This window comes from Cervus canadensis, chromosome 12, assembly GCF_019320065.1.
Source record: "Cervus canadensis isolate Bull #8, Minnesota chromosome 12, ASM1932006v1, whole genome shotgun sequence".
Lineage (NCBI taxonomy): Eukaryota > Metazoa > Chordata > Mammalia > Artiodactyla > Cervidae > Cervus > Cervus canadensis.
In genome coordinates this window covers 73,103,520-73,130,340 of record NC_057397.1, presented here as the reverse complement: position 1 = coordinate 73,130,340, position 26,821 = coordinate 73,103,520, and the positions used below count along the sequence as shown (strand labels likewise).

Sequence of the window (26,821 nt, the reverse complement as noted above, 5' to 3'; positions counted from 1 at the left end):
GACTAACCATCAGGGCTATAAAAAATGTACAGATGCAGAGCCCAGTGGTAGAATAGCAGATGCTGCTTAGTTTGGTTCCTGGTTTAACAACGTAACGTACATGAGAATTTCAAAGCATGCAGCTGGGGACTCCAGCGAACAATCTCTAGAACTGAGTCTTAGTAGGCTTTTCCTACTTAAATAGGTATTTTATCAACTGTCTTGTTTTTCCTTTTGAGAACTCTTTTGTGACTTTCGTAAGACAGTACAATTAAGCTTCTTTTTAAAGGCTTATGCAGAGTCTGTTAAAACATTTTAAGAATTAGAACAAAGTTAAAGCCTTATGCACTTGAAATATCATATACAGTAGCAGTTAGTTTGGGGTAGTTGAAAGCACCGCAGACTTTTAAGGAGAGACTCCTTCAGGAAAAGGTTGAAACACTTGCCTAATGCTTAGTGCTGCTTCTGGAGGGAGTGGTTTGTATCCTGAAAGTAAGAATGTTATTTTGTGGTGTTTAATTTCCTTATTGATTTAACATCTGCAGATGCATTGAAAGCACAAAAGCAGCCTCCTCCAGGAGCTGTCCTTCCTGCCCCCACCTTCAGTAATCTCTGTTCAATCTCCTGTAACACTTCACTTTCCAGAACTGTTTCAGTTTTTCAGCCTCATTCTGGAAGGTGGTAGCCATGGTCTCGAAGCCTTGAATGTGTTTATAATGTTTTTACTGGTCATCATTTTTAAGTAAGTAAATGCGTACATGGACATGACGGCCTCTGCTTTCTCAGACCGTTTTTGCCCTCAGTGGGGCCACCAGCGGCACCTGAGCTGCGCTTCGGTGCGTCTGCATACTTGGGAGTTTCTGACTGTCCGCCACTGTGCTTAGAGTCTTTTAGAATGATAGCCCATGTGGAAATATTTTGCCACAAATTTGTTTCATAAATGTATAATTAATGCCAAATTCCATCTGACTATTCATTAGCCTTCTGAATCTGTTTCCTAAAAAACAGGGAGAATGATACCTACTTTACAAAGCAGTTGTGAGCATTAAATTAGATAATATCTGTGCAAGATCCTATTACAGAATTATCCCATTACTGGCTTATAAATGGTTCTTCTTAACTGTGGGTTGAAATCAAACATTTTACATCTCAATTATCTTTAGCAATGTTTGAAACGAGTAATCTTATCATGAGATAAAGCAAAATAACATTATCGAGCACAGTTGAAAATGAATTTACTCAGGTTTTTAAAAAATTCTCATTAAAATATTTTATAAGCCATCTTGATGCATCACTTGAGGTCCTCCTACCTTATTTTCAGGATCCCATCACTTGTGCATGTTTGGGTGCATGTGTGTATAATTAATTGATGTTTTGTAATTTGATGATTCTGTTGCACAGTTTTGATTTTTGGATCTGGACCTCCTCGCTGTAATGTTAGTCTCTGAAGCACAGTGCACGTGTGTCAACAGTTGTGGTCCTTGAAGAGAGTGAAGTTTCTGCTTTGCAGATGGAGAACCTGAAAGACAGTATGTTTCCATCCTTACTGTGTTTATGTCAGCCCCTTTGAACGCAGCTTCAGGCTCCATGGGGATAACATCCTTGAGCAAATGAGCTGCAGCTAATCCTAACCCAAATAAAGTTAGCAGCCATCTCTCATTAGCACCCCCATCTCTCGTTAGCACCCCCGAGTTAGCACCGGGTCTTACTGGAGTCATCTGCCAAAGTGAAGGGGCGGGGCCAGAACTTTCCTGAAGCCCTGTGTGCACTTCCGCGTGATCTCTGTCAGCTCTCCGGGTTCGGTTTGACTTAAAAGCATCTCACGCTCTTGTTTTGTTCCAACTGTGGATATCGCTTTGTTCACTGGTGGTGGCATTTTTACAAAAAGATGTAATATTTGGAGGGGAGATCTGTGTCTTTCAAAGGCTTCTGTTTGTCTGTTTGTCCTGAAAAGTCAAGCATCTAGTAGATGCTTCCTTTATGGCTTATGCTCCCCTTATGGTCAGGTGTTATAATAGTAAATGTAAACGTTTAAAGTAAATTTGCTGCATTTGACACATGTGCGTTTATTCAGTGCTACAGCGCAGCGTGGGATGAGGCCGCCCCCATTTTGTTCTCTGCCTGCCCCTCGGCAACACCCGGTGTTCTGCAGGGCCTCAGGGAAATGCCCAGTAATGCCAGTGGCTCCCACTTTAAATTCAGGACCACTGAGTCCAACGGGGCCTTAGTGGGGCCCAGCATTGCTGCTCCACGGCTTACCTTGGCTCTGCTAGACAAGGATCACACTTTCTCCTCTCGCAGCCGCCTCTCTCCCCTCTCCGCTGATGAGGAAAAACACCCAGAAGGAGGTGCCTGACCCCTCACCGTATCTACTGCCGTATAACCTCTCACCTATCTACCGCCACGCACGCGCGCGCTCGGGCCGGGCTCCGGTTGGTAACGTGCCCTCTTACCTAAGGCCGACCACCTCCGCTCACCTCCGCTCGTCTGGTTACGTCCCCCGCCACCCACCTTGCGGTTCTCTTTGGAGGTTTTCCGTTCTCTCTCCTGCATCACGAATTATCCCCCTCCCCCCTTGACCAGGTCTTGCCTCTCAGCATCCTCACGTGTGGAAATCGTTCCATCTTTAAAAGGAAAGAGATGAAGGAAAGAAGAAACTTCTGGGGAGGCCCCATAGTTTCCTGCAGCCTCTGCCTCACTTCTCTCTTCCTCTTCCCAGTAAATAACCTCAGAACAGCTGTCCACTCCAACTTTCCTTTACTCTGTCTCAATCTCTCCAAGAAGGCTTTCGGCTTTTTATCAAAACTGGCTGCAAGGTTGGCATGATGTCTCCATAGTCAAATCCAGGGATGCAGTCTCGCAGAACTGGGTCCCCCTGCCAGCAGCACTTAACACACTCACTGTTTCTTGACCTGGCTTTCAAGACCCCGCTCTACCCACTTATCTTACTTCAGTGGCAGCCTGCTTCTCATTCCCTGGATCTTAAACACTGCCAAACCCAAGGGTTGGCCCTTAGACGTCTTCCGCGTCTATGCTCACCTCCTAGGCGAATCCAGCGGGTGCCAGGCTGTGTCCTAAAGTGTCTTATTTACTGATGCCTCCTGATACTGTACCTCCACTGGGACTTCTCCCTTAACCCACACACTTCTCATGTCCAGTGGTGGTCTGGATTTCTCCCCTGCGGTATCAAAACGGCCAGAGCAGAGTTCCTGATTTCCAGCACCCCGAGCCTGCTCCTCCTGTGGCCTTCCCGTCTCCAGCTGCCCGCGTCAAAAAGGGAAGGGTCGCTGTCGAGTCCTTTCTCAGTATCGCCTGCTGCCCGTACCTTCCAAACAGATCCGGGGTGTTAGCATTTCTCAGCCCCCACCGCCATCTCTTGAACCGATTGTCACCGCTACCTTCTCACTGGTTTCCTTGCTTCACCCAGAGCAGCCCCAGAGAACCTTTTCAAACGTGGAGCCAAGCTGCCGTGCGCTCAGAGCATTCCAGTAGCTTTCTGTTTCAGCGGGGGTAACAGCGGACGTCTTCACAGTGGCCGCACGAAGACCCCTGGCCCCTGCCGCCGCCTCTTCTTTGTCGTCTTCGTCTCCCCCTCCCTCCTCTCTCCCTGCCCCGCCTCCCGTCCCGCACTATTCCCTTTCCTCCTCCGCACCTCTTCCAGGCGTTCCGGGGTCACTGTCTTCAGTTCAGACTCACTCTATCAGGGAGCCCTTCTCTGAACAGTCCGGCAAACACAGTAGCGCCCTGCATGCCTTCCTCCTAAGGTAGTACTTCTGTTAATGCGCTGTTCGCCGCCGCCTCCTTCTGAGGGCAGGGGCACTGTTCTGTCACCGCTGAGTCCTCAAGACCCAGAGCAAGCCTGGCACCCCGTGGGAGCTGAAGACATGAATGAAGGGGGTGATGACTCATGGTATGGGTTTATGAATACAAAGGTCTTAAATTACTTAATAAAATTAAGAATTTAATGCAGCTTTTTAAATCACTACATAAAAAATATTATAGGTCTGTATCCACGCAAACTCTTACCCTTGATCCCTTGTCTCAGCCTCTGTTTGATGATGAGGCTGTTAACAACATTTAAGTAGAAATTACCTAGAGGACACTGTGCTAAGATTATCCTGCATAGCCCCCACAATTCAGCCTATGTTATTATCCCATTTTATGAAAAGGAAATGAGGTTTAAAGAGCCTGAAGCCAGCTGAAGACAGGAAGTGGCAGGACTGGATTGCATCTGGAACTGGTGTGCCCAGCTCCAGAACCAGACTTCAGCTGATGCAGCTGCTAAAATAAAAGCCTCTTGGAGATCCTGTTTAATTTTGGTCATTTCTAGGTTCATATGCTTTAATAGATTTTTTAGAAATGGTATTTCATTTTGGGAACCAGGGATTTCAATTTTGTAATTGTTCAGTTCAGTCGCTCAGTCATGTCTGACTCCTTGCGAACCCATGGACTGCAGCACGCCAGGCTTCCTTGTCCGTTACCAACTCCCGGAGTTGTAATTGTTAAGCAGTGATAAATGGAGAAGGGAATGGCAGCCCGCTCCAGTCTTCTTGCCTGGAGAATCCCACGGATGGAGGAGCCGGGAGGGCTCAGAGTTGGACATGACTTAGTGCCTGAACAATAACAACAAATCAACTGTAAATGAGATCCTTTTGACAAATTTTGAACTAGAGATCTCATGGCTCTTTGCCTAGTGACCTAGAATAGCTCTGTGACCTGGTTCATACCTGGTGAGCTGTTGCTAAGGTTGTAACGGCTCTGGTGTGTGAGTCCCTAGCTACGGATGACGCAGAGCTTGGAGTGCTCTGGCTACTTCTCAAGAGGGAAATGAGACATGAATTCACAACTTAAGATTTTTACACTTAGCTTTGCAGCAGACGATTACTCTTGAGAAAGACAGCCTCCCACTCAGAACAGAAACTCTGCTGGTAGATGAGACAGGGAGGGAACTGCCGAGTACAGTGAGGAGGGTGTGGGTGAAAGAAACCGTGGCCAGAAGAGATGAACCAAACTCTAGTCAGAGCTGGGGATTCAAACAGCCTCACACCCTGCTTCCTTCTTTCTCTCTGTCACATCCAGTTGCCCTCTGGTCCGCTCTCCAAGGCTTGAACCCCCTGCTGAAGGCCTCAGAGGTTGGCAGCAGGCACTTGGCGTTTCTGGTAATGCAACCACCAGATCTCTTACAGGTTCCAGATGCCTGCAGAGTGAGCCGTTGTTGGTCACACTTGCTCCCCATGGAAGGAAACACGATGCTGCCCTGATTCTGTTGGAGGAACTCTTTTTACATATAGAATGAAGCAGTTAGTGAAGCCCTGGGGTAGCCAGTAACTAATCATCTGAGACTAAATTCTGTAGATAATGTACTGGATATTGTCAGTAAGGACGTACATGTGTTTTTTTGTTACTACCATGAATCTTAAAATGTGACTCCACATTCAAAATAGTCTATTGACTAATCTACTCTGAAAAAAGAGCTTTCAGGTAACCTCTTCTCTGAGGTTCTGTTTATACTGGTGGGAAGAAAATGTAAGAAATGTGTGTGAGAACTAATTAGAGGAACTATAAGAGCATTCCTTGATTCATTCATGACATGCATGGTAGCATGAAATATTTTTGTTGGTCTTACCTAACGTAAGTGAAACTACCAAGCTTCTGTATTTGCTAGTACCACAACCTTGTCAATTCTATGCTTTGTTTTGGGATGGCATGATTCATTCCTTTATTATCATTGAATTTAGAAAATGCAGATTGTGTATTTCAAAGTATTGTACAATGTGTGTATAATTTAGAATTTTCTCCCAAGTATCTTGACTTCACTATTTAAAAATCACTGAGATATAATTTTTCAACGTTTCAAAAAAAAAAGTAAGGCTGTCTTTAAACAAGACTGTTCATGAACAGAGAAATAAGATAGGAAGTGACAAGGACAGACAATTAGCAGCGCCTCCTAAGGATTAGCCCATAAGGTGATACGAAGTATTCTCATTGTGTTCTTTTATTTTTATGGGCTTTGTGTCATGACCTTTTCATTTTTTTTCCATTCCAACATCTGCTGGCTTTTAAATAGAATCATTGCTTTGGTATTTTCAGTATCTGAGGGTTGCTTTGCACATACCCTGCTATTGTTCCCAAGCAACTGCCTGGGTCAGATTTAAGACTGGGCGCTCATGCTGTGACCTTAATAACCAAAGCCTTTTTGGCCTTAAAATATGAATTGTAATTTATTTCTTTGTTCACCTACCCCCCCCCCCTTTTAAAACAGGCTGCAGATACTTTGGCTGTGAGGCAAAAAAGAAGAATTTATGATATCACCAATGTCTTGGAAGGAATTGACTTAATTGAAAAAAAGTCAAAAAATAGTATACAATGGAAGTAAGTTTCAAACCGCTCTAGTCTACCTTTTCCTTCCCAATGCTCTGTACACACTGACCTTTCTGCCACGTATGTCTCCCGAGTCCTCTGTCCCAGCCGTCTACGCTGGTTACACGGCCCCTCGCGTGTCCCTGGGCACACCTCTGGGCTTCTGTCCCTCCTGTGTGACACGGGGTGGCCCCTGCCTCACTCCGCTGTTTAATTTACACTCTCACAGTTCAGCTCTTCTCCCTGCAGCTGCTTACTTGGCACACACTGCATCCTGCTTTCTATCATTAATCCTTCTTTGCCTGGGTGTTTTGGGTACTCACCTAATATAAACTCCTTGAAAACAGGAACTAAGTCTCATACATACAAGAATATGTACTTTATAAATAATGATTAGTGGGAATGCATGTTGTCATTTGTTAACTTGTATGTTTGTGACAAACACGTTCTTTTCCACAAACTTGCCCCCCTTATCCTTAGCTTTTCAGTTTATTTTAGCCAAAAATCCCGACAAAACACTAAAAGACTGTAATCTGTCTCACCCGCGTCTCAGTCCACGTAGAGACGACCAGTGTGGCCGTTTGACTCTGGCATCCTTTGGTGCCTCAGCCACCAGTCGGCCTTCTGGATGGCAAAGGGCACAATAGAACAGATGCAGAACTTTGTAATTCGGGTGTTTGTTTAGACGGTGGTGTGGTGTTTATGTTTTCTAAAGATTTTAATGGTTAAAGATTTTAGAAGCCTGTAAAGATTTTTGTCTTGACTATATTCAGTGAGCTTTACAATTTTTACTATAAAAATTAAGTGATGTTAACCTGGGTTTGATACTGGGGATATTAATTTTCATATGTTTTTAAGAGGTGTAGGCGCTGGCTGTAACACTAAAGAAGTCATAGATAGATTAAGATATCTCAAAGCCGAAATTGAGGACCTAGAACTGAAGGAAAGAGAACTTGATCAGCAGAAGTTGTGGCTACAGCAAAGCATCAAAAATGTGATGGACGACTCCATTAATAATAGATATCCTTTTAAATGAACTATACATAGATGTAATATGTATTTATCTGTTCTTTCAGTCTGAACATCAGTTACTTTAGTGTTTTTAGAGACTTCAGTTTTGCAAGTGATTATAACATTTTAATTTTATAACACTTCTAATGATTTATATGAATATTTTAAATTTTTTACTTTTTTAAGTCACATAGTACATCTGTTATCAAATAGATGCGTCTGTTGCAAATTCCCCTGTACTTGGTCTGCCCGTTGACAGGATACATCAGCTAAAGTGTGCCTAGAAGGAGTCTGCGAATTGGAAGTCATCGTTAAATCACTGTCCTGAACCTAAGTCATTCAGTCTTTCAAAGCGGTAAAAGTTCAGCAGCTCTTTTAAAAAAACTAATTTTGGTTTGAAAATGAAATATCACAAGCCTGCAATCAGTCCAGGATACATTCTGCCTAATAGTAACCCAAAGACAGAACTTTAGCAGAGGGTAGGGTTCTAAGGCTGGTATATCTACCATGTTTGGGGAAAAACATTAGTGATATACTCCATGTGTTTCTTATGACCACTGTGTCCTTTCAGACATGTGACTGTTGATTTGTAACTTACCCGTACTCATGGAACATTTTAACTACATTTATCTTGTACCACCTCTCATGAACTTTTGACTGTGTATATAATTTATTTTTCATGTTGTCTTGTCTTTGGTGAATGAGTCCATGATGTCATTTGTTATTTCCTTTCTAGAATCAGAACTCCTTAACAGTTTGATAATAATGGGGGTCTTCAGCTGTGCCTTGTGGAGCCCTGAGATTCCAAAAAGCATTGAACTAGTTGATCACGCACTTTGCTGCACCACTTGCCAAGATCGCGGCACTCCCAGTTCCCCAAACCATGACCCAGGAAGTCTCGATGCAGCGACTTCGGTAGCTGGCTCTTCAGTCCCTCCGACAGCATCCTCCCCGATCAGGGTCCTTCCCCCAGAAGCTCCCGTCTCCATGGAATGTGTTTCCTTCCCTCCCCCAGGAGTCCTCAAATGACACAAACCCAAAGTGGCTTCTTCTTAGAGCAAAGGATGGATACTTCTCTTACGGATCTTTATTTGATTGCCTTTTCAGACAAAAGACTTGTGTTCTTTTTTATCTGACCATGTATGACAGTCCCTTCATGCATTTGGTCACTTTGGTCTTCAGAATTATCTTAATTTATATATCCAGGCCTTGATATAAATGTTATTCCTTAACTCTATGACAGTACATTTTCCTATGTAACTCATGAAGACATCTGTAATTGTTTTAATGGTAAGTACTGTTGTATATTTTTTCTTGTTCTTCTTTTGATCAACGTTATTTAGTGTAATGTGATTTAAAATTCCCCATGCAGTCACCTCAAGTCATTATTTTCTGGATTTGTGGACATTTTTTGGTCTCGCTCTATAGTGCTAGGCTGCTTTCATTTCTGTTCTCATGACAATAACTGCTTTTCCCAGCTTTCACTTCATTTCCTGCCTTGGTAGGTATAAACTCTGTGTGGGAGAGGCAGCTAAGTCAGAGAGGGATTAAATAACAGCCTCAGAGTCACAGAATCACAGTCAATGACTAAACTTGAACTAGAACATGGTTCTCATTGGTACTGTTTATGAAAATGTATGTAGCAGATGTGCTGGTGAAAAATGCACCAAAAAAACTCAAAAGAAGCATGAGGACACAGCCAGGTTCATCCATTTATAATCTGGAAAATTATTCCTCACCTTACTCCCTCCCCAGCTTCCATGTGTTCCCCTTAAGATGATGTGCTCAGTTGCTCAGTCATGTCCGACTCTTTGCAGCCCCGTGGGCTGTAGCCCGCCAGGCTCCTCTGTCCATGGAATTTTTCAGGCAAGAATACTGGAGTGGGTTGCCACTTCTTACTCCAGGGGATCTTCCTGACCCAGGCATCGAACCTGCATCTCTTGCATCTCCTGCACCGGCAGGCAGGATCTTTGCACTATGAATAACTAAAATGATAGTGGGGGCTGAATTCCCATAATATATATAACACAAAATAGGCATAGGCTATTAAAAGGACAGTCTTGTAACATGCACATACAAAAAAAAAAAAAAAAAATCTGCCAAACGCTTTGCCAAGTGGAACCTGACTCAGGCTGCGCTGGTTTCATACGCGGCCTCACTGCTCTCCTTTGTCACCGTATTTCCCAAGCTTTCAAAGAAAGTTTGGGGAAATATTCTTAATGTTCAGCCCAGCAGATACTGCTGTAGAATCTGGCTTCAAAAGTTCATGTAAGCTTAAGATTTCACTGTATCATACCAATTTAAGTAATATAAATACTTAACTAAACAGTGTTATTTAACTAAGGCTAAAAGTTTGAGAGTCTCAGACATGACATGAGCCTGGGTGAAAGCAAAATTAACTTGAGCAGAATTCGTTAATGAGAATAGAGTGAATACATTTACCCTGTTGTAAGATCTACTAACACATACGTGTGTTTAGTTGCTCAGTTGTGTCTGACTCTTTGTGACCCCATGGACTGTAGCCCACCAGGCTCCTCTGTGCGTGGAATTCTCCAGGCAAGAATACTGGACTGGGTTGCCATTCCCTTCTTTAAGGGGTCTTCTTGACCAAGGAGTGAAAACCAGGTCTCCTGCATTGCAGGCAGATTCTTGACCATCTAAGCCACCAGGAAAGCCCTTGAGGATTAAATGGCGTTATATATATTTATCTGTATCTCTCTATATAAAACTGACAAGATATATTACCTCATTTAACCCTCAAAAACCCTGTGCAGTAAGTTATGTCACCCCTATTTTACAGAGTAAGAACCAGAACCCCACGTCACCAAATCCAAGCATTCTGACTTCACAGCCCACTCTCTTGGCCATTGTATTGAAAGATCAATAGTGTTTTCTAAAATGTAAAAATCTATTTCTTAACTTTTTCTTGACCAGGTGATACACTTTTGGCCATTCAAGCACCTTCTGGTACACAGCTGGAGGTACCTATTCCAGAAATGGTACGTATGTAGGATAGCTTTTGTTAAAATGGATCTGCTGCTTCACGAGGGACAAATATTTTCTGGAGCTGAACATGAGCTAATTGTAAACACTTTCAAGTAACTGCTTTTAAGTTGTAAGTATTCATATCTGAAGTTAGATGTCTTCAGTACTTTTGCAAAATTATGGATGTGACTGATCATTTAACATATTACTTTTTAAAAAATCTTATTTGAGCTAGAAGACATCAAGGAATGAGTGATGATACAGTCAATAACCTTAAAAAATCAGTTTGACCAATCTATAGCCAATGTAACAATCCTAAAGAAAAGGTTCACTTTAATATCAACAATAATATACTGCTTTAAATTAGGTCTTTTAAAATAAAACATTTTCTGGCTTATTGAGTCAAAGATATCTATTGACTCTATGCTAATATAAATTTCATTATTTTCATTTTCAAATTTCCTAAAACAGATTTGAAAACAATTTAAAACCGTAGAAAAAAATTACTGTTATCTCCTATTACGTCCTTCGCTTCTCCCAGCTATTCTGTAAGTTTGTATTTAGGCATTTATAGTTTCTGAAGCCTCAGGATACAAATTACCTTTTTGAAATGGAGGGGATTTACATTTATATCTCTGTAGGAAAAATCAGTTGTCTTTGTGCTTTGCTGAATGGAAAAAAATTTTGCCTTGCGAAACTTGCTATTTAAGACCACATGTTGAGATGACCACCACACGCATGGCAGTCGGCGCCAAAGGAGATGGCTGCCACAGCTGAGGGGAATGCTCTGAGCACCGCTGAGCACGGAGTGTATAATTAGAGCAAAAATAGACAGCTTCCAGCATTCTACAACTGAGAGTTTTTGATGACCACTATTTGAGAAAAGCTTACTTTTTGGGTCAAGTGCTTTGTAGTCCTCAATATCCCATTCTTCTGGTCTCCACACTATTTTGACTTACTGACTTTTGTTGTATTTAGTCAGTCCCTGTAGCTTTGCCTGTCCTTCTTTTTTTAAATGAAATATGATAACACATTTATAGTAGACTTGGAAAATACAGAACAAGGTTACATAGAGTTCCATTGTGTATGGATGTTCCATTAGTTATTTTTTTAAGTAGATAAAGACTTTAAGTTGGAGTTTCAACACGAAACTCTCTAGAATGAATACACAGAAAAATAGAAGGATACAGTAGTTGCCTGTCTTATTTTTAATGTTTCATGTTGGTTAGAAATGTTGACCTTTGTTTATGCCCAATAACTTCAAAGGGTCAGAATGGACAAAAGAAATACCAGATCAATCTGAAGAGTCATTCAGGACCTATCCACGTGCTGCTTATAAATAAAGAGTCCAGCTCAGCTAAGCCCGTGGTTTTCCCCGTACCCCCACCGGACGACCTCACGCAGCCTCCCTCTCAGCCCCCCACCCCAGTGCCTCCGCACAAGCCCAGCACGGCCGTTCAGAGCCCGCCTGAGCCACCCGTCTCCGAACGAAGCCAGACTCTTCAGCACACGCCAGCCACAGACTTGTCTTCAGGTGAGTTCAGAGCCATTGTTTTCAAAAGCAGACGGGAAAATATGAAGACTGCATTGGACAAGTTAGCATTTCTGAATCTCTCAGTTGTGATGTTATTCCCTTACCTAGTATAGGAGGCAAAATAGTAAACCTAATCAACAAGTATTAATTTTGTGTCTCCTACGTGCCCAGCACTGGAATACGTATTAAAGGAAAATTTAAAAACAGGTCCTGTCTTTAATTACATTGTGTTGTTTAGTCACTCAGTCATGTCCGACTCTTTGCGACCCCACTGACTATAGCCTCCAGGCTCCTCTGTCCATGGGATTTTCCAGGCAGTACCAGAGTGGGTTGCCAATTCCCTCTCCATTTAATTGTTTACTACTACTACTAGTTTCATAGGCTGTGTAAATATGTATGTATAAACAGTTTTCCGTAGGATTCCATTTTGGAATTAGACCATTATTTGTTCTTTTTGCTGTTAAAATATATAAAAAGAAATGTAAAAAAGCTTTATCACATTTCTGTTTCCAGCGGGATCTATTAGTGGAGATATCATTGATGAGTTAATGTCTTCTGATGGTAAGTAGTTAAAAAATTTAATAACTAACCTTATATATTAATAATGCTTTTCTAGAATTTATGAGTGGCATTATGCTTTAAAAGACATGAAGAACCTGTATTTTTTTTACCACTTAATGTACTATCATGGTTCATGAAATTTATAGTTAAGTTACAGGCATCATGAAGAATTTCTTTGCCTGCATTTTTATGAAAAATAATTCATAAGGGGATACTTAATCACATTTACAGAATAAACTTCTATACTGTTGGCATACTAGCCGTTTTCACACCTGAACAATCTGGCCAAGAAGAGTAGAACAATGTATCTGAGTCAACAAGAAATCTGAAAACTTAGTTTTGTAAATATGCCCATCATGGCCAACTTCAGTGATAGCTAAATCATTGTCTAACCTGAAATAATTCCTAAAAATCAACTGATTATAAAACTGTAGTTACTTTAACAGTTACTGTCTGGGCCTCCCCCTCCTGTAAGTTCTTGAATTCCTAACACACGTACAACACACACGGCAACTGTTAAATTAGCAAGTGTTCTAGTAACCACTGAAGAGACTTAGCAAACGTTTCTGTAAAAGCGGAGAATTTCAGCATATTGATTAATTTATGTCTGATTCCTGTCTCTGTTTTCAAAATGGTAGCTTAGTTAGCAGATCAGAGAAAATACTGACTAGTGTTTCTGAATCATTTTAGTGATAAATTCAACCAATAAAAATTTTAACTTCTATTTCCCAAACTAAACCTATAATCAATGCATAAAATGTCTTTAAATAAGAATCTTTGAAGATACACACAAAATACAAATGACTAATTTGATCATTACATTTCCTATTGTATTTTTTTTTAATTTCCTATGTAACACGGGAAGCATAATTTGGCTTAATGTTTTTGATAGTATTTTATCTTAGACATCATTACCTGTATGCAGAAACCATCTTTAACACTGCATTTGTGTTTTCGCTTGCAGTGTTTCCACTCTTGCGGCTTTCTCCGACCCCAGCAGATGACTACAACTTTAATTTAGATGATAATGAAGGCGTTTGTGATCTGTTTGATGTCCAGATACTAAATTATTAGATTCCATGGAAACTTGGGACTGTTATCTACCTCTAACTGTGTAACATTTTAGACTTCTTAATAACCTAAGTATTTAAAATAATGAATGTAACACCTTTTTAGTTCACTGATTCTGAAATGTTCTTCCCTAATAACTTTCTTTTTGCTTCACAAAACTTCAACTATAAAAACAAAGGATTCTGACTGTTTAAGGAGAAAAAATGATTTCACATCCACCAACCCTCCACCCTCAAGTAATTACTTTCTGAAATTTCAACTTTTCTTCCCATTCTGAACCCTTGTTTTGTTTTTCTTATATGAGAAGAAAGTTAAAGCAGACTTCAGGTCGTGAAAAACAAGAACGTTGGCCAAGGGCTCATCACTTGTTTTGTCTTCCATTTTTACTGCCGCGAGACTGTCCGTGTCTGTGTCCTCCAATCCAGACATTCACTGCCACTCATGAAGTGAAGGGTGTGAACTCGGATATGTTAACTGCTTCAGTGAACAGAGTTTGTGAAGTGCCTTCTGGTTTAGCACTTTAAGTTGATCACCTTTTGTTGAGTTCTGACATTCCACTTTCCTAGGTTATAGGAAAGATCTGTTTATGTAGTTTGTTTTTAAAATGTGCCAATGCCTGTACATTAACAAGATTTTTTAAATAAAATTGTATAAAAGATTAAATTTATTGGTCTTTTTGGGGAATTTGATGCATCATTGGTGTATTACAACTGAGCCATTAATCTTGTAGCCTCATCAACATTAACTGGTACATTTTCATGACACTGCTGAGATATCTAGAAAGAAGAAATTACATTTAAAAATTTACAGAACTGCAAACAAAAATGACACAGTCTACTGACATATAATCTATTATCCAATATAATTTCTTCCAGTCATACTTTTGGAAGTAGAACAGTAAATTCCCATATTTAGACTCAGTGTTTTAAAGTCTGAATGTGCTACACATACTACAGAGCCAAGTACTAAAAATTACAATCAACATGGGCTTTGAAAATTTGGAATTTATTAGCCAGAACAAAAGCAAGTGATTTCTACTCACCAGTTGTTTCTGCAGAGGTTCAAGGGAAAGGCCTTTTGAGAAGTTTGCCAGTTCCTTCTGTATATCTATAAAAGCTTTATTCACTCTGTTAACTTTTTCTTCATTCACAATGTTTATCTTTGAAAACAAGAAAAAAGAGCAGTAATTCATGATCTTAAAACCATTACAGATAAAATACAGGTAACCTTAATCTTATTAAACCCCCAAATCTATAAACTCTATCCATCCTACCAATTTGTGCAGATAATTCACACTAAAATTCTTATAGTCTTATTGAGACACTTTCAACAAAAGGTTCTGCTTTAAAAAAAGAATTATGTAGCTATACCTTCTACCTTGACTTTCCTGGTATAAGCAGGCCAAAACATGTGCCTACAATCTTTGCAGGCCATGATGCTACCGTCTCTTATCTGTGAAACGAGGACCCTGGGTAGAACCCTGCCAGGGTCCCAGCAGGGCCCCTCCGGACCCTCCCTGACGGAAGCGCCTGGCGGTCTCCTGAGAGCGTGGCCGGTACAGCCCTCCGTGCTTGAGTACAAGGTGGGGCGGTGTTCTGGTCTTCACTGCTCCCGAGCATTCCTCCTTCAAATTCTCAGCTCCTCTGCACCTTAGTCGCCAGGACATTCTGACCCCCTCTCCTCACTGCTGCCCCCTGCCAACACCAGGATTACTGACTCTGTGAACAATCTCAAACCTTGGCTCACTGACCCGCCTCGTGCCTGGCAGCACTGCTCAGTGGCTTCGACAAGAACCTATCCAGGGCCGCTTCATCTTCTCAGGTCCTCGTCTCCAGGGATCTATCCATGACTTACCTTGCCACCACTGCACCTTAGGCTGCACCACCCCCTGTCCCTCTAGTTCACTTAGTTTATTAGTAATTCTTAAATCCCACTGAAACCTTTTCTAAGTTGCCTACTGTTCACATTTTCCATCTCCACTTCTTGCGTTAGCCTACTCAGATCCCATGACCACTCGTCAGTCACTCCTTACACCCTCTTAACTCTCCTCCTCTCCCTTGATCAGACTTGCGTGGCAACTTGGTTAAACTCAACTATCAGCCTTTTCTGAGCCTGACACGGAAGCTGTAGGAAATCACAACTGGCTGCCTGGCTTCATGTCCGTTCAACTTACCTTTTATGTGCTGCCTGGCAATCTTACCCTAATAAGTTAAGCTACTTTCTGAGAAAATTGATACTTTGTCCAACCAGGCTACCTACCCACAGGTCTTTTCCAGTAGCATCCACAAAGTTTCTAGGACTTCCTGTCTAAACAGAGTAATCTTTCTCAAATACACCAAGCTCTTCCCCAGCTGGAGGCCTTTGTACCTGCTATTCTTCCTGCCCAGAGCATGCTGCTGCTCCAACACTGCACCGCTCTTGGCGTCACGAGCTCCTGTCACTCGGGTCTTGGCTTCAGCATCAACCCTGAAGACAATCCTATCTATACTTGTCACCCCCAAACTCCAGTCATATCATTCAGCTTTATTTCCCTTTTAGCATTTCCAAAGACATGAAACTGCTCCACCAAAAAGTTTAATTCAGCTAGTTCATGAAGATGGAAAGATAAAATGTTACATTTCTATGGACCATTATGATAATTAGTAAGTCCTGGAGAGCTGACTCCATCTAGTACTTAAGCTTGAAAACATTTCCTTGAATCATCTTCTTAAGGCGTCTACTTAATCTTGAAGAAATTTCTCATTCCCCAAATATTTTGAAAAAATAAAGCAACTCTTTTCATTTTGTATTTTAAACAAAATATTTTATCTCCTATTTTCAGGTTTTTATTTGAGTTCTAGGTATCTCCACAGAGAAATAAGAATTACTGAGGATAAAAAGAATGGGTGCTGACTGACATTCCATGTCCTGGCTCTGTTGAGAGCTTCTTGAATATATATGACTATCTCTCTCTTAGAGAGAATTTTTCCATAATGTGTTTGTTTGTTTTTTTTGTTTGTTTGTTTTTTTCTGATTTCCAGTCTCTGAGAATTAACTGTTACTTGGAGCCTCATACATTTGCAGTTAAAATGTTTTCCTTTCACACATTTGGACTCAAGAAAGGGATGTTATTTTTCTTCATCATTTTTCTTTTTTAAAACAAATACTTAAAATCATCTGGCTTTTGTAGGCAGCAAAGGCAGAGTGCTTCATTGACACTCACCTTCTTAAGATTAGTAGTAACTGGTTTTGCTTTATTTTTAACCTTCAAGCTTCTCTGGTTGGCTATGTGGAATACATTCCTGGACTTTTGCCCTCTGAGTTTGTTCTTGGCCATTGTCTAGGAAAAAAAGAAAGAGCTCAATTAAGTTGCCCACATTTATGAACTGTAAATCAATTAAAAGATTATTTTTAAAACTTCTACTTGTATCAAATTCCATGTCTTTTGGTCCTACAGATTCTCCTGTTTGAGTGCAGAGAGTATCTAATTCTTTTCTGCGTCTCCAGCACCTGGACCGTAAGAGGCTCCACATTAATTTCTGCCAGTTAGAGTCATTAACTTATATTACCAACACAACAACTGTTTTGTTTTGTTTTTTTCAACTTTCTGACAATGTTAACCGTCACCACCCATCCTTCCGCTAGTTTACATGGTGGTATTCCACTGGGGTTCCTTTCATACTCTAAGACTGACTCCTTTCTTCTTCCTTCTTTCATTCCTTTTTACTTGCCCCATTTTCACTCCTGTGTGCACCTCCTCAAAGTTAGTCGCTCAGTCATGTCTTTGCAACCCCATGGACTACAGCCCTGCAGACTCCTCTGTCCATGGGATTCTCCAGGCAAGAATACTGGAGTGGGTTGCAATTTCCTCCTGAAGGAGATCTTCCCAACCCAGAAATTGAACTCTGGTCTCCTGGATTGCAGGAAGATTATTTACCTCTGAGTTACCAGGGAAGCCCAGCTCCTCAAAATCAGTACTTAATCTTGCATATCCAAATCCCAGCCTTATTTTCATGACTTCCATATCACTTCTGTGTGAATGGCTCCTGCCTAAAAATTTTACATATTATTTTTGTTCCACAGCTAAACACACTAAGCCTATAAATTCTATTTCAGAAACATCTCTCAAACCTGTCTTTAACAATGCATGTGAGGAACAATTTCAAAAATATTAATTGTTAAAGATTTATTAAGCTTTGACTACATGTACAAGCACTATGCTAACATTTTATGTGCTTTTTAACTAACTTACTTCTTACAAAAACACTTTGGGAGGTACTATTTCATCCTCATTTTGTGGATAAAAAAACTGATGCAAAGAGAAGTTAATCTGCCCATTGTCACACTGTTAGTAGTCAGGGTATGCCACAGTTCAAAGCCAGGAAGACTAGATCCTGAGCTCTCATGTGATACGGCCTCACAAATACATAAAGAGCAACACAAAACCACAATTTAGTACTGCCTAGTTCAGGACTGGGTTATTGCTTTAGTTCCTAGGACTATTTGGTTAGACTCTGGGTTGGACAAACTTTACCCACAGACCAAATCAGGTCAGGCACCTGTCTTTGTAAATGACTGTTAGAATGCAGCTCTGTCCACTTAATTATGTATGTATTGTCTGTGGTTGCTTTTCTGCCACAACTGTGGCTCGAAAAGCCAAAAATTCTTATTATTTGGCCCTTTAAAGAAAGACTGTGAAACCCTGGCTTAAGCCGTATGCATTCAAGTCTATCCTGCAGAGTGGTACAAAATGAACCGTCCCAATGTTAAAATCCTTCAATGGCTCCTCCAACCCACAAGAAGCAATATTCTTTGTCATGACATGTTACAGGAAAGCTGATTCTAGCATAAATGTGTCAAAGGTATCTTCTGCTACATCTCTGTAGCCACCTTAGAATACTAATTAATCTCTGAAGACACTTTGCACATTCTTCCTTTCTTCCCTTTGCTCACACTGTATCTCTCCTCCTTAAATGTCCAACTTAAGGAAACAACAGAGACGGCAAAACTTCCCGGACCCGAATAGTACTCCTTCTAATTAAAAAAAAAAAAGGAACACAGTAGAAAATACCTGAGTATTATACAAGCAGAAAATACACATAAAAAGCCACCCCAAATTAATCTAAAATCCTTCCAATAAGTAACCAGAATCCGATCATTCATTAACGAATTACTACGCGCCAAGTTCGGTACAGAACTCATATGCATCATATGAAACATATACAAACACAAAACGCATAGACAGGGGCTGAGTCTGGTAACATAAAGCGTTGTGAGCAGACGGAAAGATCCAACGGGTCTGGGGACTCGGGCAAGGTTCGTGCAGAAGGTGACAGCTCAGCGGGGGGCAGGGCGGGTACAGGGGTTCTCCGTGACGACCCCGTGGAGACGAATGACAAAACAACGACTGTACTCTGGTCCCTCGCCCCGGACTGAGGGCCCAGCACCGGGCCTTCCGGCCTGAGCCCGCGGGCCGGCGGCCGAGGACAGCCGCCCAACGCAGCGGGCGGCCGAGCCGACCTCTGGACGGCAGCGGCCCACCAGGCCCGCCCCAGCCCCGCGAAGCTTCGCGCCAGCGCCCGGGAAGTGTCCTTCACTAACCTCTCACCAGGCCTCCGACACCCTCGTGTAGCCTCTCAGGTTCCAGGCGACGCTATGTACACACGCGACACCCGGAAGTTCCGGGATGAGAAGGCCTATCATAGGGCCTCCCTCGGGCCGCGGTTCCGCCCCCGGGCGAAGCCCCGCCCACAGAGCGCGGTCCAGTCCAGGGTCTCGGTCAGTAAAGGGAGATAGGCCCCGCCCACTGATCGTGTTCCACCCACGGGCAGGTTCCCACCCACCCGACGTAGGACCGCCCTCAGGGCCGAGGCCCCGCGGAGCTTCAGCCCCTGAAGGCCGCGCAGCCCCGCCCACAGGACGAAGTCCCGCCCTCAGAGCGAAGTCCCGTCCCAGAGCTCTGTGGGTAGACAGAGTAAGCCCCGCCCAGAGAGCGTGGTCCCGTCCCGGAGCTCGGTGGGTAGACAGGATAAGCCCCGCCCACAGAGAGTAGTCCTGTCCCAGAGCTCGAGCTGTAGACGTATATAAGCCCCGCCCACAGGGCGTGGTTCCGCCTCACGCTGGTTCCCACCCACCGAACGTAGGACCGCCCACAGGGCCGAGGCGCGCGGAGCTCCCGCCCCTGAAGGCCGCGCAGCCCCGCCCACAGGGCGAAGTCCCGCCCGCCTAGTGAAGTCCCGCCGGTTAGCGTCTCTGGCCAAATGCTTCCTTGAGGATCTCTACTCGGCGGAGACGCGGAAGACGCGGCGCGCCTCGAGCTCCTCGCGCGGACTCGCGTACAGAAACCAGCCGGCGCCTCTTGGTCACCGGAGCCGCGAGGGCGGTCTCACAGAAGTCGGCCTTCGGCCGCGTCCTGCGAGCTGGCGGGGCTCGCTCCCGGGACGCGGGACGCGCGCCGCTGGGGGCGCCCCAGGCTCGCAGGGCGGCACCGAGCGCCTAGGGTCTGAGCGGATCCGGGGCTAGCACTGGGACTTCTAGGCGAAGACTGTAGTGAGCCGGAGCTGCAGTGCTTTCCTCAGGCAGATGAGAATTTCTGACGTAACAGCAGACGCGCAAGAAAGTGTAAACAAGCCGTGCAGCAAGAATGAAGTGAAAGCCGCCCAGTCGTGTCCATGGGATTCTCCAGAGCGGAACACTGGAGTGGGTATTTCCCTCTCCAGAGTACTGAAAGCTACCTACCCTTCAAGGAAAAATGCATTTTTTGTGAGGAGCCAATTATCATGAAAAGTTTCATGATTGATTATAGGAATGCAGAGTCTTTTATTCCTTTGACCCCTCAGTGACAGAAGAATTTATTTTCAGACTAGGAATAAGCATTTATAACATATTCTATATAATAAAGTAGAGCAGAGCAGACAGGACCTTCCATCTTTTTGTCTAGGTCAGATTCCTGGAAATATCTGTATTAGCACTCTGCAGTGAAGGAAAAACGACACTTCCTTAGGGTATTCTGAAGCTGTAGGAGGTGAATCACAGGCTTTGTATTTTTATTATTTATTTTCTATAATTTAAATCAAATATCATATTACTGGTATGTACATTTGTCTCTCAACTAGTACATGCCCTCTTCAGGGGCCAGGTTCACTACTCATTCACCTTTATATTGCCGTGCAGGATTCCGTATTTCCAGTGCATGGAAGGTGTGGCATAAACATTTGCTGAATGAAATAAAATTTCCTTAAGTATAAGAAGCAGAGAAGAGATTGTAGCCAATACACTAAAAATGACTTTAAAGCTCTGTCTTTAGCACGACTGAAAAATACCTAGAAGACTTCTTTTTAGCTTTTTGTAGCTTTTGGAAGTGATAGGTGTTTGACAAATATGTTTTTAATTTAATTAAGCAGATTTTATTCAGAGTAATCTCCTGGCAAAATGCCTAGAAATCCTGAACCTGAGCTAATTACAGTTACAAAGGATGGCTTGCGTATGAAATATCTGAAGGTGAGGAACAGTGAAATCCCTATCACAAAGGCAATAAAGATATTCAAAGAGTACATGAAGTCCTTTCACATTTTTTGTGATGCTAGGTTAAAATGCAAGCAATGGTTAAAAGTTATAGGAATTGGGGAATATTTTGCAAATGCATTTTTAAAACAGAAAATTGGTAGCTGCAAAGGAGGCAGTGAGCTATTAAATTATCATTTGGCACTCCAAATTTCAACAGTGTTTAAAGCAAAATTAAAGGCTGCTGTGATTTGTAATTACCATGTTTAGTTGATAATGTAAACACTCAAGTTGTCTATAAAGTTCAGCAATGATTTTGAGATTTTTTTCCGTTGATATTGTTCTGTTCAGAGTCTATATGAGGCAGGAGGCAGATGGGCCCCCCAGGGTAAAGCAATCAGAGATTCATTCTCTACTGACCAAAACTCTAAGACAAGAATAGCAGGGCAATCAAAGGGAGGAGATTGGGCTCTGCACAGACCACATATTTCTTGTCCCAAAGTCAGGAGACCCTCCCTGGCCGCACATGCACAGAAAAGGCTCTGTTGCTGTTCTACCCAGATGCCTTTTTGGTTAAGATGCGTGCACACACGTGGGAAGATCCTGAGATATACCGAATATGGACTGTGAACCCAGGCAGATCAAGATGAGCGGCCAGAGGAGATCTGGGAGAAATGCCCCGCAGAAGTGATGTAAACTGCCACAAGGGCGAGACTCAGGGGCTCTCTCTCCGAGTCTGCCCATGTGTCTATCCATATGTACTGTACTTGTTCCTCCTAAGAAATACTTTACTTGCTTCACCACTTTCCGTCTTTGTGGAAGTTCTTTTCTGCAATGCCAAAGGGTCGGGGCCCTTGTCACTAACTGCTGGTCTAGTCGCTGGGATCTGGTGCTTTCGCTGCCATGACCCAGCCTCCATCTCTGGTTGGGAACCCCAGCCCTGCCCCAAGGCATTCAGGCCCAGGCCACCCAAGATCATATCTAGATTAAAGTCGACAGTTTCCGACTCTCTTTGTGTATTGTTTGTTCAGAACTCTGTTGTTCTGAAATCCTACTAAGAATTACATAATCATCTATATTTTGTTAAATAAGACAGAAATTGCTGAGGGCTATAAGGATTTCATGATTTTTTTCCTTTTGGATTAGAAAAGTCATGAAGAGTACTTGAGGAAATTCGAAAAATTCAGAAAAGTATAAAGAAGGACGTGAACAGCCAGCAGTTACTGCATTCTGCCTTAACTCACCAGTCTTTCTCTCGTTTGGATTACTGTAATAGCTTCCTAACTGGTTCCCCTGCTTTAATCTCTACCTACCCCAGAAGGAATCCTGCTAAGATGTTAATCAGATCATGTCATTCCTTAGCTCAGAAGTTCCAGTACTTCCCACATCACTCGGGATAAAGGCCAAAGTACTTACAATGGCCTGTGAAGCCCTGTTTGACAACCTTCCTCTCCCCACCTTCACCGCACCCCACCCCACCCCTGACTGTTTTCTTACTTCTCTGCCCAGATTGCTCGCCCACTAGATATCTGCAAAGCTCCTCCCCCTCTTTCAGTGTGTGCTCACTCAGTCATGTCTAACCCTTTGTAACCCCATGGACTGTAGCCCACCAAGCTCCTCTGTCCATGGGATTTTCCAGGCAATACTGGAGTGGCTTCCTATTTCCTCCTCCAAGGGATCTTCCCAACCCAGAGATCCAACCCCGCTCCCCACCCCCCACCCCCCCACCACCCGCAACTCCTGCCCAACTCCTGCGTCTCCTGGATTGGCAGGCAGATTCTTCACCTCTGTGCCACCTGGGACCCTCTTTCCAGTCTTCTCTCATATGCCCTGGTTTCCAGTGAGGGCTTCACGACTACCCCTGTAAAATACCAAGTCCTCCCACATCCCTGCCCTCCTTCTCCGCCGTTATCACCACGTAGCATCCCATGCTATTTACTTGGCCTATTTATTACCTGTCTCCTCCTGCTAGAATGTGAGCTCCATAAAGGCAGAGCATTTTATCTGGTTTTGTGTGCTACTGTATTAGTTCTCTAATGCATAATGAATCACTCCAAAACTGAGTTTCTCCAGATAAGAGTCTTCATTTATTTTCTCATGATTTCAGTGGGCATGGAATTTGTGAGAGGCTTGGCTTGATGGTTCTGGCTCAGGGTCTTTCACGAGATTCAGCTGGATGTTGACCGAGGCTGCAGGCATCTGAGGGCTTGGCTGAGACTAGAGGGTTTCCTTGCAAAGCAACTCACATGGCTGCAAGCTGGTGCTGGCTGTTGTCAGGTTTCCCCAAATCCTCTCCTGAACTTCCCTGCTGGGCTACTTGAGGGTCCTCTGCTGTGGAAGCAGGCTAGTCCCAGGCTGAATGATCCAAGAAAGCAAGGGAGAAACTGCAATATCTCTTATGCCCTAGACTCAGAAGTTGTACACCTTTGCTTCCACTGAATTTTTACAATTATACATGCTGGCCCTCTTCAGTGGAGGAGACTACAGAAGGAGCTGAACACTAGGTGAGGATCGTTGAAGACTATCTTGGAAGCTGGTCAGTGCAGCAGCTGTATCCCCTGTGCCTATAACAGTGCCTGGCACGTAAGGGAGCCCAACAGATGTTCTTGAACAATGAATAAATTCCACCACTTAACTTTCTAAAGGTATATTTCTTTGCAGCCTTTTTTCCTAAACAGATAAACTATGTTGTTTCTTAAAAATTGGAATTTTTCTTTAGATAATTTATAATTTGTAAATGTAAACATACATACTAAGAATATTTTAAAATATACTTAGTATCTTTCTAAAGTTACATCTTGTTGATGTTTGATATTATTTAAATATTCTTATCATTAGCATTTCCATTGTTTCTAGATTTCTTCTGTTATGAATACGTTGTGATGAACACCCTTCTACATAAACCTTTGAGCAATCTCCTAACATTTTCTTGGAGAGCATGACGAGGAATAAGATCTAAGATTATAAATACTTAAAATACTTGATTTAAGTTATCAAATTGTTTCCAGAAATAGAAACATGTATTTTATGTTTCTATAAACAGTGTATGAACATGCGTGTTTCACAGCATCATTATGAATATGAAATGTTGATGCCTTTTAAGAAACTGAAGTTTTGGTTAGGAAGAAAGAGCATAAAGACCTTTATAGAATTATACGTCTTTTGAACTTCGTTATATGTTTAAAGGGCAGTTTTCAAAAAAATGAAAAATAAAGGGCAGTTTTCTTTCTTTTCTGTTTTTGTCATATCCACAGGTTGTTTAGGAGTCAAAATTGACAAAATTTAGAGGTGAGGGGAGAAAGAGACAAGCTGGAAATATAAGTAGCAAGTTTCTGACTTGCGCAGCTGAGTGTGTGGTAGTGCCATTTAATGAGAGAGCAAAATCTGTGAGAAGGAGAATGGGGCGGAGGAGGGGGTAAGTCCTTCCTTTCTGGACACATGAACTTGCAGCAGTTGAGTACAGTCCAGGGGACTAGAACTGTGCTGCCCAGGATAGTAGCTGCCCAATATATAAGTGACCCCATACGGCCAGCGGTCACTTATAATGAGGTGGGGTGAACAGAGACAGTCCATCAGAGTAAAATACAAAACAGATTTGGAAGACTTCCTAAGAAAAAAGAATGTCAAAGCTATGTTATTTCACTTAAGATCCAACCAGGGGACAGAAATCACACAATCGCTTGAACAGGAAATGTTTACTGTAAAGAATTATTAACACTAAAATGGAGTTAAAGATGTCAGAGAACACTCAGGAACACCCTACAGCTAAGGGAGAGTTTCCAAGGAAGGACAAGCTTGGCGGCTGGCCTCCTTTCTGAAGTCAGAACTCAGATCAATGGAGAAGCATGGTTGCAACCCATTGGACGGAAGGGAAGTTTCAAGGGTGGCCCGGAACCAAGCTGGTCCACTGTTGCCAGGCAAGCAGAAACACCCCTCCAGGGTACAGAGGAATATGTCTGGCGTGCAGGTGGCAAAAGGGACTCAGAGCCGGGAAATCAGCTCTGGCAGGGCGACACACAGCCTGGAGTGTGCGGAACAGCTCTTGGTAAGAGCGCCGTGGCGGACGCTGTCCGTGGTGCAGACTGCCCAAGGCTGGTGAGCAGCTGGGCACAGCGAGTGGGGGCATCTCTGTGCCAACAGGGTGGCCTGGCAGCTGGGCCACGTGGGGTCCGTCCTAGGAGGGGCAGAGAGACAGTCGCTGGGCTGGGGCTGAGGCTGTGGGCTTGCCGAGAGAGTTCATGCTCTTGGTGTGAGGCTGGGGCAAGGTGCCCCTGCAAGCTCACTCACACATGTCCCTGCCAGGCGCCCAAGAGGAGCAAGAAGAAAACAGAAAAAAACGCAGCATGCCAGAACCAGGAAGCCAGTCTCCCCCCTTACAGTGTCCCTCCATGGAGAAAACATCCTTGTGCTTGCTGCAAAGAGATTTTTTAAAGCTCTGTTTTCACAGAGCAGGTAGTTCAATGCTGAATTTCATAGTGATATTTAATCTAATATTAATCAATCTAATAATAAATTGATAATTGGCACACATTAATTTTGTATTAATTCATGTTAAAACAATAAGGTTCTGATATATCAGGTTAAATAAGACACATCACTTAAACAAATGTCACTTTTATTTTCACTTTTCTAAAAAAGTGCAAACAGCTGAGAATGTAAAATGTGGATCATGCTGGAAGAGCATTATCTGTCATTAGTGTATATCTAGCAAAAGTGGATATCTGATCTCTGGAGATGATATCCTCAAAACTGATAGAGGGACCTGGGAAGAGAGTGCAGAGAGAGGAGAGATCCCGGGGGAAGGCCCAATCCCCCCAGATTTAAAGGTTTGTGTGATGGTTAGTTTCTTCTGTCAACCTGACTGGCTCACAGGGTGCCAGGATGTTTGGGCAAACACTGTCCTGGGTGTTTCTGTGAGGATGTTTTTGAATGAAGTTGTCACTGAAATCAGTAGATTGCCTGAAGCAAATTGTCCTGCTTAATGTGTGTGGCTCTCATCCTTCAACTGAAAGCCTGAATAAAACAAAAAGACTGAGCCTTTCGCAAGGAAGACAGACTTCCTCCTGCCTGACCGCCTACGAACCGCGGCATAAGCTTGTCACCTCCCTCGGCCAGGCACCGAAACCCTGGCTCTTCCGGGTCACACGCCCGCCAGCCTCAGACTGCGTCTGCACCGTTGACTCTTCAGGGTCCTCAGCTGGCTGGCTCATCCTGCAGATCTGGGGATTTGTCAGCTCCAGTGTTCTTGCCTGGAGAATCCCATGGATGGCGGAGTCTGGTGGGCTGCTGTCTATGGGGTCGCGAAGAGTCGGACACGACTGAAGCGACTTAGCAGCAGCAGCAATAGCAGCTTCCATAATTGTGTGAACCAATTCCTTATCATAAATGTCCTTACGACACAGACATACCTGCACTGTGTGGTCCTGTATCTCTGGATAAAACTTACTAGTATAGTTGAATATAGAGAGAAAAGGGCTTCCCAGGTTGTGCCGCGATAAAGAATCTGCAGGAGATGCAAGAGACGCAGGTTCAATCCCTGGATCAGGAAGATCCCTTGGAGAAGGAAATGTCAACCCACTCCAGTGTTCTTGACTGGAAAATTCCAAGGACGGAGGAACCTGGTGGGCTACAGTTCATGGGGTTGCAAAGAGTCAGACACGACTGAGTGACTGAACACACATAGAGAGAAAAACCCAAGAAATACCAGACGATGGATGGGTAGCCAATGGGAGCTGTATGTGTGTGCTGGGAGAAACTTCCCCGTAAGAGAGAAAATTCTAGAACTCATTCTTAGTATGCTGATGGCAACGATGACGGCGTGGGGTTGGTGACGTCGGT

The 26,821-nt window shown here is 43.2% G+C and overlaps 2 protein-coding genes across 2 annotated transcripts in view; one reads left to right on the top strand and one right to left on the bottom strand.

Moving 5' to 3' along the window:
* The window catches only part of E2F5 (E2F transcription factor 5), a 32,200-nt gene extending 18,036 nt beyond the window's left edge, over window positions 1-14,164 (top strand). Inside the window, exons 2-8 of the mRNA XM_043483633.1 lie at window positions 6,242-6,351; window positions 7,198-7,359; window positions 8,597-8,640; window positions 10,285-10,349; window positions 11,602-11,869; window positions 12,383-12,430; window positions 13,395-14,164. Of these exons, the coding sequence (XP_043339568.1) occupies window positions 6,242-6,351; window positions 7,198-7,359; window positions 8,597-8,640; window positions 10,285-10,349; window positions 11,602-11,869; window positions 12,383-12,430; window positions 13,395-13,504 (807 nt within the window). The 3' untranslated portion in view covers window positions 13,505-14,164. The remainder of the gene's footprint in view (window positions 1-6,241; window positions 6,352-7,197; window positions 7,360-8,596; window positions 8,641-10,284; window positions 10,350-11,601; window positions 11,870-12,382; window positions 12,431-13,394) is intronic.
* Window positions 14,143-19,248, bottom strand: RBIS (ribosomal biogenesis factor). The gene is made up of 4 exons (XM_043483634.1): window positions 19,082-19,248; window positions 16,704-16,820; window positions 14,544-14,660; window positions 14,143-14,277 (listed from the first exon to the last, which is right to left on the bottom strand). The coding sequence occupies exons 2-4, from the start codon at window positions 16,815-16,817 to the stop codon at window positions 14,206-14,208; spliced, it is 303 nt and encodes a 100-aa protein (XP_043339569.1). The 5' UTR covers window positions 16,818-16,820; window positions 19,082-19,248; the 3' UTR covers window positions 14,143-14,205.
* Between the last annotated feature and the right edge of the window lie 7,573 nt (window positions 19,249-26,821).